The sequence below is a fragment of the Accipiter gentilis genome, chromosome 34, assembly GCF_929443795.1.
Source record: "Accipiter gentilis chromosome 34, bAccGen1.1, whole genome shotgun sequence".
NCBI classification, from domain to species: Eukaryota; Metazoa; Chordata; class Aves; order Accipitriformes; family Accipitridae; genus Astur; species Astur gentilis.
Genome location: NC_064913.1, coordinates 17,286,523 through 17,301,008, shown reverse-complemented (window position 1 = coordinate 17,301,008; position 14,486 = coordinate 17,286,523). Strand labels below are relative to the sequence as shown.

Here is a 14,486-nt window from a genome sequence, read left to right as displayed (position 1 = left end):
TCACTACTATTTCACTACGTCAAATGATCATTAGATAGCATGCTGCTCTGTGCAGTTTGGTAAGGTGACAGGAGATAAGATCCTAAGGCTACCTACCAACAGCCCTGAAGTAATCTGCTCCTGTAGGTTAGTTAGCATCAATCCATCCACACTAGAAAATTAAAATATCCTTCCTGTATATAGAAGTTTCATATATCTGAAGAATGATACTTTGACTCCATATCACAGCACAAAATATAGCATTCCACTGTAAACTTGTACATTCTCCTTTAAATAAGGTAGGATAGTAATTATTCCTGGAAAGCACTATATAAGATCTCAAATTATATTTCAAAGGAAAGCAGAATATTCTCATTTTTTATATCTTTTAGCACTAGGAGATACTGAGCTTTCATGTCCTGTCATTTCTATATAGAGATAATCCATCCTTATCTATGTCTGATCCACATCATTCAGCTCTCCAACTTAAGAAAATTATTTGGTTATTTGTGAAGTGTTCACTTGGGAGCAAAAACTGGCCTGTATATTTACCTGTCCTTTTTTACATGCAGGCATACTTATCATGGCACATATATGCCTTGACAGGACAGTAACAGAAACAGTTTTCCTCAGTGTTCCTCTGCTTTTTTTGTTGTTGTTATTGTAATGAGAATGCAGGTACCTCAAAAGTGCTCCTTTTCTCTCACGTTCAATTTTTTAAGTTCATAAACTCATGGCATTTTATTTTAAACAAAATTTAAAAAAATGCAAATAAACATGCAAACCCTTAAAACCGAGAATACATTTTCAGTAAAAATTAATCACAGTAACAAAATATTCGAACCATACTTTTCCCATATATGATTGAAGAGTTTCTAAGTTTCAGTGTGTATTCTTATGTCCACATTTTGGCAGAAAATTTTGTTATCCCAGCACACCATCCTACATATACTTTTAGTGAAAGATTTCATTAAAAAACTAAACAAGTAAAACATCTGTAAATCTCATACAACTCAGCAATGAATACTACTAGTGAGACAGGAAAACTAGAGTTTTATAGTTCTAATTTATCCCATGTGACTCATGCAGGAAGAGGAAAAAGTTCTCATTTTGAAAAATTACTTAGGGTGACCTAAGAATACCTCAAGAAAAGACTGCACAAAGTCCAGAAGAAATGTTTCATTCCTCCCACCCAACACCAGATATGACTGACTTGGTCCTAAAAGAGGTCCACTGAAAATGAAAGGGGTGCTTTTCTCCATTATGCTTGCAGTGTTTTTAGGGTAGTTCTTAAGACTTATGCTAAGCACCGGAAACACTGCATTTAATGGAAATGTTAATGTTCATTTACTTTCACTAATGTTCGTTTTGCCCCATTTCCTCCTTAACATATCTCAGAAATCTGATCTGTTTAATTTTCCATCCAGTTCAAACCCTGGAAGAAGAGCATAAGAATTAACTATAAAAATCTTGTTATATCCTTCTTTGTAATGCCAGTGCCATTTCATGTCATTGGGATTAAGAATTTTTGTTAAACTTTAAAAAACCCCAGCAAACCAAGCTGCTGTTCTGAGTGTTATTTATTGCTGTTAGAAGTTGAATATTGACCCCTACTCTGTAAGTGCTTCCTTTTTTTTTTTTTTTTTTTTTTATTTTTGTTTTCAGTGTCCCTACTCCTCTTCCAGTACATAACTTCCAACATGAGATGAAATGTGTACATGCATTGGAAAGGACTTTCACATTAACTCTGTTTGCTCTATGTTCCCTGAACCTCCACGCCAGAGATCTAATTAAAAACAGCAAAGGGCTTAACTGATAACTCCAAATGACTTTACAAATGACACTATTATTCTGAAACTGTCCGTTGCTGCTTAACAAAAGCAAGTCACAAAGACAGGACCTTGTTTTGAAAAAATATTCCACATCTTCATTTTAATCCATTAATTTCTGATAACCCACACTAAAATCAGGAGCCTTGTAGGGCCAGTTGTGAGCAAAGACACAGCATAGGATTTGCTCACTCTAGCAAGCACAACCTACTTTTGTATTATAAATCTGTGAAGCAGCCAAGTAACTTGATAAAGATCTTAGCCAACCTAGTGGTACTAGCTCCTTGCAAGGATTGGCCCAGTGGGAAGTACTAAAGCATGAGTTACATGCTTGAATAGCACAGCTGGCTACTTAGCTAAAGCCCAAGTATACAAACAGCAAGAATTCTGTTCTCCATTCTAAATCCAGCAAAACAAAGGCAGCAGATCAAAAATGACCACAAATATACAACATAGTGGCTAATATGCAAAGTTACATAAGAACATAAAAATGATCATATTGGATCCACAGTCTATCTGGTTCAGAAGCTTGCCAAGTAAGAATATACAGCTATAGAAAGAATATATTCTGTTTTCACATATAATACATGCTGTGGTATGTAATGACACTTCCTTTGAAGTTTCTCCCAGCTTCCAACAATCTGCACTGAGGACATCCTAATCATTAGTGAAAAATTTGTGTTATACAGCCAATGGATTTTTTTCTACAGATTTCTTTATACCTTCTGGTTCTTGCAAGATTCTATATCAAGTAAGTTGTGTTATGCGAAAAAGTAATTTGTGCTGTTTGTTTTAATTGTCTTCCGTGATGATTTTTGTCAATGGTCCTTTTTTTTTTTTGGTATGGTACAGTAACTGATCCTTCTCTATTCCTCTTCTCCTTGTCATTTATGATGGTCTGTATCACGAACATAACCAAACTCAGTCATCATTTTCCAGGCCATGGATCCTCTATTTAATCTCTCCTTGTTCAAGAAGCTATTGCCTTTCTCTGATCATCCTTGCTATCTTTATTGTACCCTTTCTTGCTCTCCCATATTTTTTTTTTTAAAATGTAAGAACTAGAACTGCAGACAGTATTCAAGAAAGGAAACCACATCTGTATACAATGACACAGTAATTATTTTTGTTTTGTTCTCTTCTTCCTCATCAATCCCTAAGATTATCTTCAACTCTTCTGATAATTTTGCAAATATCATTTAAGCCCCACCCCCCATGTATTACCTCGCATTCAGCAAAGTTAAATTTAATTTGCATATTATTACCCAGCCTCATATATTCTTCCACAGCTTGTTTTCACTTTTCCTACTATGGGTAATTTTGTATCTTTGGCAAACCTAGTCATGTCATTATTTGTCTCCTATATCTCATTAATTACGAATACGAGCTCTTTCTTTAAAGAAACAAAAGGTTCTTTCAAGTGTTCAAATCAGGTGCATTTTACCCTTTTCACTGTTACTTCACTGAAAATTTTCTGTTAGAAATAAGAAAGGTTATTATGTAGCTTCCCTTCTTGAAATTAGTGCTGTCGAAATTTTTTGAGGTATTTGCTAACACATGGATTTTAAATTTGATTATACTCGGATCACTGTAAGAAAATTAGATTTTCATCATAAAATTTCAAATCAGGTTCTATATAATCTCTATTGGTCTAGAGTCACCTGTTCACTTGTGTGTTCTCTAAGAAAGATGAAAACTTAGCATTTAAAAATTCATTCTCTCTATCATGCCATGTCATTGCATTTACTAGGTCAATATGGGCAGAATAGAAGTATCCAACTAATATTTAATTATCTTTCTATATAAAATCTCTAACCTCTTTAATATGCCAGTCACTGTTCCCATCCAGGCTGGCCGGTGAATAATCTAGCCTCAATATGATGAGTTTCATACCTGAGCACATAATTAAAACAATTTTATGTTACTCACTGATAAAGAAAAGATATTTACTGTATTTTGAGAGAAGGTTTCTATAATGTTAGAACAATTTCTCCACTGGCATCATCTATTTAGTAATACCCCATTGTAAATTCAATAGGAACAAAATCCTACATGTTACCTTCCTCCTATCACATTTTAAAAATTATTTTAGGTTTATAGTTTCCTCTTCTAAAACCAGGTGCTCCACTTTATTAATCTTGTTGTAAAACTTCTAATTTTTGTATAAAAACACTTACATGTTTGGTCTTCACGTGTTTTTTTTTTTTGGTTATGTCCTATCTAAATTGAACTCTGTTTGCCTCTTCTATTTCCTATCTACAGTTTGTTTACCTCTACCTGTCCTTCATTTGAGGATGCAAAAAACCCCTCACTATTTTGCCTTTAAAGGAGGAGTTACCTTGAACGGTGTGCTCTTCTGTATCTCAGCTTTCTCCCGCAAGTTTTTAAAAAGATGACAAAGCAGTTTTTACATGGAAGTACCAAGAGCATGTTTGCAGTACTAATGTTTCCATTTACCTTCAGTTGAAACCAATCGTTCCCATAGGCTCATTTTTTTCAATTAACCCACCTTCCTAACCAGACTACATTTCTGGTCCCTTTTTTTTTTCCTCAACCATACCTCTCAGCCTCTGTATCTTGTTTTGCATATGGGTTTAAAAATATTTCACAGTACAATTAAGACCTTTAGCTTCCTAACAATTTCAATTTTGGTTTTGGACTATATCTTCACTATACATCTTTTCAGGATATCTTTTCTCAGACTATCTCTGTATTATTTTTATCCACGTGTGCTATGCTCACTCATCACACCTGCATGACTGTTACGGGCATTAAGAGGTCTACCACCATTGTATCAGTCATCCTGTGACTTTACTGGCATCACAAACCCAGTTAGCTATATGCCCACTAACTGAGTCTTCCACTACTACAGTTCATGCTGCTTCTTTCTATAGGCCGGGATCCCAACTCCAAAGGGATAACCTCAATGCAAAAGGAATATGTTAGCAAAACCTCATCTATGGAACCACTTCCAGCTTTCCAACGTGAAGCTCTCTGCTGCACAATCTCAATGGTACAAGGGCTGCAAGGGGAACAGAATGGCTCAGTGGTATTTCTGAAAGTTTCATCAGTGCTGCCACTCTGTCTCTTGAGCTCCTTATCTTTAGTCACCATGGTCACAGGAGACAGTATTCTGTCTCTGAGGACCATGAGCTGTCTGCACCATAAACATGCATAAGTTACCCACCTAAAGAAATAGTCCTAGTGACAATGCCTACAAAGGAAACTGGGAAGCCCCATTTCGGCTGAATTTCTGTGTTCCAACTACCGGCTTTTTTTATTTGAGATTTTTGGGTTTACTTTGGCAAGGGAAAGGGAAGACAAGGTCTTGTTTTGGTCTATTATTGAATAAGTAAATATTGAAAATATATTGATTTTTTGTTGGGTTTTATCATGGGTTTTTTGATTCAATCAGGAAGTTAGTCCCAGAGCCTCCATTTCTCTCTGTAGCCAAATTCCTCTTTATGTTTTTATCACCCTCAGCTTCAAGGCACACTCCATGCTAGGACTCTATGTACTCGACAGGCTTTCATTAGCAGTCCTATATTTGTACCTGCAAGTGTCTGTACCTGTGAGGTTTCAGCCATACACTTCATCTAATCAGACTGTGTCTTCTGCTTCTATAATGGGGATTATTAGTCAAAGGCAAGCTGCCACAGCATCTATCAGTGAAGACTAGCAGTTTGCAGTATAGCCTCTTTTCCAGCCAAATTCGTATAGTAAGGTTTGGAATCAATTCAGCCTTCTAATTTAAACAGGCAAATTTGGTTTGGACTATAAATTAGGCTTTCTGTTACTCCTACTATAGCAACAAAATCCTAGCAATAGTCATGCTAACAGTCAGCAGTTAGACAAAGATACGATGGTATATATTTTGATATTGTAAGAAGGATTACATAATGGAGAGAGAACATTTCAAACATACCACATTCACTGGCTGATTCACCCACCAACTGGAAGAACTGCTGAGCAATTTTCAGATGATCTCTCTGGAGAGGAAAAAAACCCCCACAAATCCAACATGAGTTCCAGAGTTGATGCTACAATACACAGTGAAAATATACTCAGGAACAGATGAGGAGCAACTAACAGACAAACCAGGGCTGAAGTAAAACCAGAAAAAGTAAATGTGCCACTGTATGTGCCTAGATACACAAGAACACTGTAGAAAGCAAACAGGGTTTTTTGGAAGCAGGACAGGGAAGCCAAATTCAGCTTGATTTATTGTTAGGACTAACAACAGAGATTTGCATTTCACTCATTCTGTACTGAGTACTGTATGGAAGAATATTAAGAGACTCAGAGATCTTGCAATCTAAATGAGAAATGACTGCTTGTCTCACTCCATTCCAGTCCCTACAGATCTGTTCACATTCTATTGTTGAAGAAGCTGGAGAACCTCATAGGCTTCACTCACCGAGCCCATTTCTTGTCCAAGTGCTGCATTTACCACTCCTTTGAGGATGTACTCCTGAAAAAAAAAAAAGAAAAAAAAAAAAAGAAAAAAAAAGTAAAAAGGATCAGAGAAGACAAGGTGAAGATTTCAGGAGACACGTAACAGCCTACGTGTACATTATTTTCTTCCTAAATTCAACTCTATCCCAACTCAGTTTAATAGGTAGCTGGTTGCTATTATACTATGACAGTGCTTCAGTAGTACAAAGTTACCCCCCAGAAATCCATTCTGCTTGCTAGCTAATCACTTCTGCTAAATATGTGGGATGCAAAGGGGTAGTGTGTTTTCTGATGTCCTATGCTCAAAGATGGTGCACCAGAAGGAACACTATAACATACTGTCATGCCCTCTTCACCATCATATGACCAATAACCAAGTGCAATGTTGTTATATTAATGCACAGACCCCACTTCAAGTATGCACATTGGTTAACCATAACCACTAACATCCTGCTCCAAAATGCATAGCATTTCTCATCAGGGCAAAAGTGTCAAGAGGTTTGTGCTCTGTGGTCATGTAACTCTACTGAAATTCAGAATAGGAGTAGAGTACCCTGTAATCTCTACTATGAGATACAACGATAGTTTAATTCTTCTCTAAGCAAGATTTTCTCAGCATGTAACAGACTCATTTATCTTTTTCTAATCTTATAATTAGGAGTTACAGCTATAAACCTGTTTTAGTGGGTAGTTCTGATAAACCTGGATAGCCCTGTCACAGATGCAAACACGGAAAAAGAGACATCTACACACCAACAATGGAGTGCAAGGAAACAATCTGAGAGTACTAGCCAGCATGCAAAGTAATCATTTTAGCACACCAACTCTCTTACAGATGCCAAATTATTATCCTATAGGCATCATGACAAAGAATAAATTTGTGAAGAACTGAAGGATGATATACGAGTAGGTTTCCAAGTCTTAGCAGGGAGTTCCTTCCAAGTGTCAGTGAGAAAAATGGAAAAAAAGCACAAAGATTCTCATTTCAAAATGTGATCAAGAATGATATGTTATTTATATTAGGCACATACATGGGGAAAACAAAGGCTAAAGGACCAATAGCTGCCAAAAACTGTTTAATTAAATCTTGTTATACTGAAAAACGCAAGAAGTGAAAAGCAACAGCAGAAGACACTCCTCAGCACAGAATCACCAGATCTGTGTTCTTGAGGTTTTCCTTTTCCCTCCCTCCATCTAATCCTCACACAGACTCATGAAAGGTCCCTTTCATGCCCAGCTATGTGACCTTTGGAAAATAAACTGCAAAGAGGAATAAATCAGACACTAAAGATATTGGAACAGCCACAAAAGAAAATTACAGTAGCAGCTAAGGGACACTATAGCTTTCACTCACTGCAGCTGAAGTGAGATGGGATTAGAAAAGACCTATTATTTAAATTGCTTAATCTAATCTAGCTCATTTTTACTGAAAAGGCTTCAGGACAAACTACATGAGCATCTGAGCTAGCAGATCTGAGGGATGGTAACCATCACCAGGGCAGAAATGAGAAGTATTTGTAGTTGGAGGAGGGATTTATCTATGCATTAACGGTCAGCTCCCCAGAATCAAGTCTGCACACAACAGAGCTATATTCTTAGTTGACCCCAGGTGGTACAATAATAAACATGCTAAGTACTCATACATGCACATATATATAATACTTTATGCATGCACATTAAGCCTATTGTTGCTAAAAGGATAGAAAACACAAGAGTTTTAAGAGTGGCAATGAAGCAAGCTGTCCTTAGGATACCAGTTTTGTATGTGGCAGATTTCATATCAGTTTACAACCTCTGTCTTTATGGACCATGATATCAGTTTCCAATTACCTGTGGAGCTGTAGGTTCCAGGTCCTTAATCAGGTTATAAGCCTCCTGCACATCATCTGAAATACCAGACGTTAGAATGCATAACAACCCATAGCACACTGTGTTAGAACAAGTCACTCATCCTCTACAACATTCCCCAATAGACACAGACTAAAAAATAAAGCATTTAGACAGGAGGAGAAAGGTAACTATAAATCATTGTGAATTTATATCACAATGGTGATGGTTTTCTAGAACTCAAATAACAAACATGGAGTGAGTAATAGCTTCTTTATAACTACAATTTTCCTAGTAGAGATGACTTGGCCCCCCTATTCATAATCCAGTGGCTGCCTTCTCAACGGTACAAGGTCAAGAGAATAAATCCATTGCCTTCCTATCTTTTCTCTTCTCCTATTTATTTACCCCTCAAGGAGGACAGAGTAACATGATTCTGAAGGGAAACTTCATCTTTTCCTTATCAATAGTTCAAAATCTGTCCAGCAGCTCTTACCTGATCCTAATTCTAACAAGCAAAAAGCACTACTAGTATAGAAGTTGACATGTAAATTTTGAATTCAATAAACAACTTCCTTCCCACCCAAAAAGTAAGTAAACTGAAAAGATCCTAAACTTTACCTAAATCAAACAAAGGTGTTGGCACTAAGGTCGGCTTCATAAACCAACCTAGTGAAGATGCCCTTTTTACTAGCAAAATTTTGTTAACACAGCATTATACCAGCTGCCCATAAGAACAAACCTTATCAAACAAAACTTTTTTTTTGCTAGTACATACCATCCATACACTGTAGGGACAGTACTCCAGGGTGACTTAAGGCATTATACATTGGAGCTGCCAGGCTCCTTTCCAACCCGTGTGCTTTCCTACCCATTCCCTTGAGCAGTCACATAGTAAGCCAGCACAAAGTCCTAGACTAGCCAAAAGGAATCACTTTTTTTCTTTTTTTTTTTTAAATAGAAATAGGGTTTTTGTTAGTTTTGGCTAGCTCAGCTCACCACCACCAAAAAAACGACAGCAGCCCTTACTTTCATCGGTGTAGACCATTAACACAGAACTATGCTCTTCAGGCTCCAACAGAAGCCCCTAGCTACTCTCACTGGAGCAGATTACAACTGGATACCTGGCCCCAAACCCTGCTAAAGTCACTACCTTACCTTAAAAAGCTGAAAAAAATGGGACGCATGTTTGTGCTTCAGTCACTCCAGTTCAAAGCATGTCTTAAGACAAGACTACCTTTATTGGAGACCTTGTAAGTTTTGGAGGGACAGCTGTAGTCATTAGAAGTAATAACTTCTCACATTCTTAACTGATGCTGCTACACTACCAAGACTTTAAAATGGAAACTTAGCCAAACAAGGAAAATAGTTTTAATGCTAATTTCTCTTGGCCTCCTTTATCAATGTGCAACTCATTTGCATACCACAGCGAAGAACAGAACCTAACTAATGAAAATTACTGCAAGGTTGACAGCAAACGAGTAAACAAGACTGATTTTTAAGTGATGCAGATGTACTTTGCTTCTGTGTTAGTAGAACTGAATTTGAAACATATTATTGTTAACAATATTATTGGGCAAAATAATTGGTAACAATACCGATATTACCCGTAGTGATATTGGCAGCAATAATACTGGACATAGGGTGAGATGAAAGGCAGTGGACACAAGGTGGAACAACAGATGAAGTTTTGACTAGATGCTCATCCGGACAAGGCTCCAAGCAACCTGATCTAATTGGACCTGCCTTGAATAAAATGTGCTAGAGATCTCCAAAGGTCCCTTCTCACTCATAATGTGATTCTGTTATTTACCTAGAACACTCTAAATTTATACAATATAAGGCAAGTGATAATGTACTTTTAATAATATACAATTGTGACCATTTGAATTTATTTGATAATGTATATCTAATTTACAAGCATGACAAAATTTAAATAACCTCATATGAAATTTAAATAACCTTATTGTCATTGTCTAGTGTCAAATAAAACAAAATAGGGATAGAATTGCCATATTTTGTGAAGACTGTGATGTTTGCAGATTACCAAAATCAGATTAATGAGATTTTTATTGCACGGTATTTGCCACAACAAGAATTTCTATAACTGATAATAGTCATGACTAGTGGGGTATTCTAAAATTTGAGTCACAGTTTGAGTTGAACTGAAATGAGGCAGCGTTTCAATTGCACATGCAGACAAAAGAAGCAGTCCTGGATACAACTGAGCACCAAAGAGAAGTTATTCCAACTACAAAGATTAAATCTTACCAACCTGGTTGATTACAAACCATAAAGATGTTACTCAGAATCAGTATCTGAAACTCCAAGTCAATTACACTATAAAAAGCTCACAGAGCTTTTTCAAAGTACTGTGTTCACATATGGTCGGATTCCCCGATGAACTAACTGCGATGCAAAGAATATAAAGTTGGTGTGACTTATTTCTGCCAGCAGAATATATCTCCTTTTTTCCTGGTAATTTTTCAACATTTTGGGAAAAAAAATCGCAGGCGAGGACTTCATTTATTTTAAAAGTAAGAAAAGACATTTTTCTGCTTTCAGATGCTCTGGTCATCTAAATGTAAAGGTGACAAAGCACAAGGCTTCTAAGAAAGCCGTGAATGGAAAAGCAATCATCACATCACCTGGTATTAGATGACTGCAGTTAACACCTAGTCATCACTCAGCCAGTCAATCCACTGTTGAATAAAGGAACACAACGGGAGAATAGGAATGGCTCTGAAACTAAACTCAGATAACACACAAAGGAGTCAGCCAACTAAGGAGAGAAACAAGTGAAAAATCCTTTTCAACTGATTCTGTCTACCTACCTGCATTCTTTAAGAGCTGTAAAGTAGATTTGGAATGAAACGTCTTGTTCACAAACTGTAGCCATGTTCACAGTCACTTTGGCTCACATTCTGTTTGTATTTACAGAAATAGTAGTCCTTGCCTTCATAGGACATATGCCTACCATTCGCACATATTCAGGCAGAGGAGAGTTCCTCTCACTGTAAACGTATAAACACCACCATCCCCAAAGCCATCTCCCAGGACCCAAGAACCTCCAATACTCTGCTGAAGTAGATTTATTTGACTGCACACAATTAAAGCCCTTCTTCAAGCCATGGGAGCTCTTACATCACTATTTTCCAGAGGAAGAGAAAATGAAATAAATTATATTTTACTGCAAAGCAAAAAAAAGTCATTTCATTGAATAGTCAGTTGAGATCAGATGAATGAAAGTTATCCCTGAAGCTATGAAAGAGCCAGAGAAAGGTGTATTTACCTTGCCGGAGATAGTAAATCACAAGATTCAGTCTTGCCTCAGGAATAACATCAACCAGGGGAGGCAGGATCTGCAAAGCCCCTTCTCCTCCTCGGAACACCACCTGCAGAGAAAAGCAGCATACTGATAACTGTGTATCAAAATCTTGTCTATGATCTCTTAATTCAAGGAAATTAATCCTTAAATTCCTATATTAACAGTAGGAAAAGGTCAGTAGTACTGGCATTAGCATAATCCCTACTTTTACGAAACACTAGAATGACAATGTGTGAAAATCTTTATTCTGAGGAATATAAAGTATTTAATCCATCAGTAAAGATAAACTTATTTCAGCTTTTAGCAGCTCAAAGCAGTGATACGTTATATATCAAAGATTTTAAAGAATAATATGGTCTGAGACAAGACTAAGGGGAACACATATGGAATTATAATTTGCTTATGATGTATATATATGAAAAAAATAGGCTAGCAACTCTGCATTTATTTAAAATGCCACAAGATCCTAAATGATCAGGAGCGGTCGATTCTTTATACTTCAGTTTCACATGACAGTTTCTCCAACAAAACCTAACATATTTATTCAATAAATCACTGGCAAAAAGACCAACATTCAAAATAAAGAATGTTAACTTACAAAAGTCCAGTATGAAAGCAGTTTAAACTCTTGGGGGAAAAAAAGTGTTAGCTTGTTGTGACTGCTCTTGGAAAACGACAAAGCAAGCAACTGCCCATCATTAAATAAAAGCAATGCACTGTTACCAGTTGTTCAGCAAAGAAATAATACCACTGCAGGCAAATTAACAGGTGATTAGTGACTCTTTTACTGTGGAACACCCAAGTATTTTGGCTTTTATCAGCATCTTCTTCCCTATGAACTGAACTCCTTGTTAAGTAATTTTTGGATGAAGACCATTTTCCCGAGCTATCTTAATTCCATTCACATTGCTGTCATACTAAATAAGAGTCCAGGGTCACCCATTCTGACTTGTTTCTACAGTGTCCTTACCGACCAGGCTCCACAAAATGTCTTGCAAAGGTATACTTACAGGACATAAATTATTTTAATATGCCTTCGGGGGTAAAAGCAACAGCATTATTATTTTCTTGACACAGTCTCAAACTGACAGGGAAAAATTCCAGGGGAGAAAAAAATACACTTGATGGCACATTAATTATACAGGTAGAATTTCTGGAATGGGACTTATATGGCAGCAGAGATTCAATTGGGTCTGCAATTCCCAAAATATTCCATTTTATGAATCATCAAGAAAAGCTCTACAAATGAGTGCAGTTCATGTTAAATCCAAGAAATACATTACTCACCAGGTTGTGCTTAATGAGCTCCTTGCCAAACTCAAAAGATGGTGAGGTGCTGTCTGTTAAGTTCTTGAGCTCTGCCTGGAATTACATACATTCTAAAATTTTAACATGAAAACAAAAAAGCACACAAGCATAAATGGAGCTTCATATGAGCCCAAAAGCTGACAGAAAGACATCTCCAGCGGTGCTGGGTCACTGGAAGGTTTTTGCCTTCCCACTTCTTTGTGATGATTTTTAGCAATTGGATAATATATATAGACACAAGGTTAAAAGTGGACTGGGAAAACTGTTAAGACCACTGTGCACACACGTGGACAGATGGCTTAATACCAGGGAAACCGAAACAGGTGACATTCCTAAGAGAAGGACACAACGACAAGATAAAGGCCATTATCAACATTACTGATTAAGACAGGTAACAAGGAAAAGAAACCTGTATGGAATCTTGAACTAAAATAAAGAGGAACTGAAGGGCCGTCCAATAGATACCTCAGCAGCCTTCCCATTGTAAAGTCGGAAATGGTTACAAGCCTTAAGGTTAAGAGCAATGGTGCTGTCAGGAACTTGCTGAAGATAAACAGCTAGCACTTCCTGCGATACATCATAGTAATCCAGTTTGTAATAGCATAGGGCTACATACACATTCAGAGCCAGGTATTCCCTGCAGGAAAGAGGATTAAGGAGAACATTTAAATCCCACCAGATAGTTTAACTACAGGACATTAAAATCAGTGATAAAGCTCTCGCATGTCTATACATCTTTTACAAACACATCAAAATCGGTGTTTCTGAGAAAAGCTTAGAGCTTTTAGAGCTCTAGTTTGTTAGCTAAGATTGCCCAGATCCAGATCCAGATTCGCATTAGTTTTTTCAATGGCAGCTACTGAGGCGTTAAAGAATTACCTACAAAACTTTCGGTTTGCAAATCTGGGGAATGGTGGCAACTTCACACTAAGAAAATGCACAGAACATGAGCACTGTATTTGGCCTGGCAGAATAGAATCTTCTATGCAATACATGCAAATACATTCAATATGCACATAAAACTTGGAAAATATTTTAATGGATCTTTTTATGTTATACCAAGTACAATTATTCCAAAAAATCCTTGCCATTACAAGCTATCAAGCCAGAAGAACTAGACACAGAAATAAGACAGGCATTTGTGGAAACAGTAAGTAAAAGGATAATTGTTACAAAGGTTACTTGTTTAGCTTTGAGTGATTGATTCTACAGGACTTGGAAGTTAAAATGTTCTCCCAAAGCATTACATGACATACACATTATGATGGACTTCTCTGAAGCATTCAAGAGGAGATACTGCTAAAAGATAGCTATGTATTCTGGGACTGCTGTTTCTATTTTATTAAAAACAATACTTCCAGCCACTTAAGAATTCAATTTGTTCCTTGTTAAATTCTGAACTAAGAACTTGCAGAATATGATAGGAAAGCCATCAACAAGTGTCATAGCAGGGTAAATAGAAATGGAAAGAATTTCAGACTTAAAGGAATGCAGGGAACTCTCTACATAAAAGCTGAGAACTGAACCCTTCTTAATAAGGCTAAGAGGTGAAGGAGAAGTCAATAATCACAAGCAAGGGTCACCAGACTGGCCATCAGAGGGGAAAAAGGAAAAAGACAAAGCAGGTACATAACCATATATAATTTCAGAAGAAGTAAATAACAAAATAAAAAAAGATCTCAGAAGGAATTACACAAAAACATCACTAAAAGCAAGCAACAGAGAACAGACTTCTTTTTAAACATGCATTTTTCAATAGT

General features: G+C 36.8%; 1 protein-coding gene across 4 annotated transcripts in view; it reads right to left on the bottom strand.

Annotated features, from left to right (window-relative positions):
- IFT56 (intraflagellar transport 56) overlaps positions 1-14,486 on the bottom strand; it is a 53,915-nt gene that overhangs the window by 21,867 nt on the left and 17,562 nt on the right. For all 4 annotated transcript variants that reach the window (XM_049792210.1, XM_049792205.1, XM_049792209.1 and 1 more), the window contains exons 7-12: positions 13,192-13,363; positions 12,706-12,780; positions 11,383-11,485; positions 8,094-8,149; positions 6,226-6,279; positions 5,734-5,797 (exon numbers count right to left, since the gene is read on the bottom strand). In XM_049792210.1, the coding sequence (XP_049648167.1) occupies positions 5,734-5,797; positions 6,226-6,279; positions 8,094-8,149; positions 11,383-11,485; positions 12,706-12,780; positions 13,192-13,363 (524 nt within the window). The remainder of the gene's footprint in view (positions 1-5,733; positions 5,798-6,225; positions 6,280-8,093; positions 8,150-11,382; positions 11,486-12,705; positions 12,781-13,191; positions 13,364-14,486) is intronic.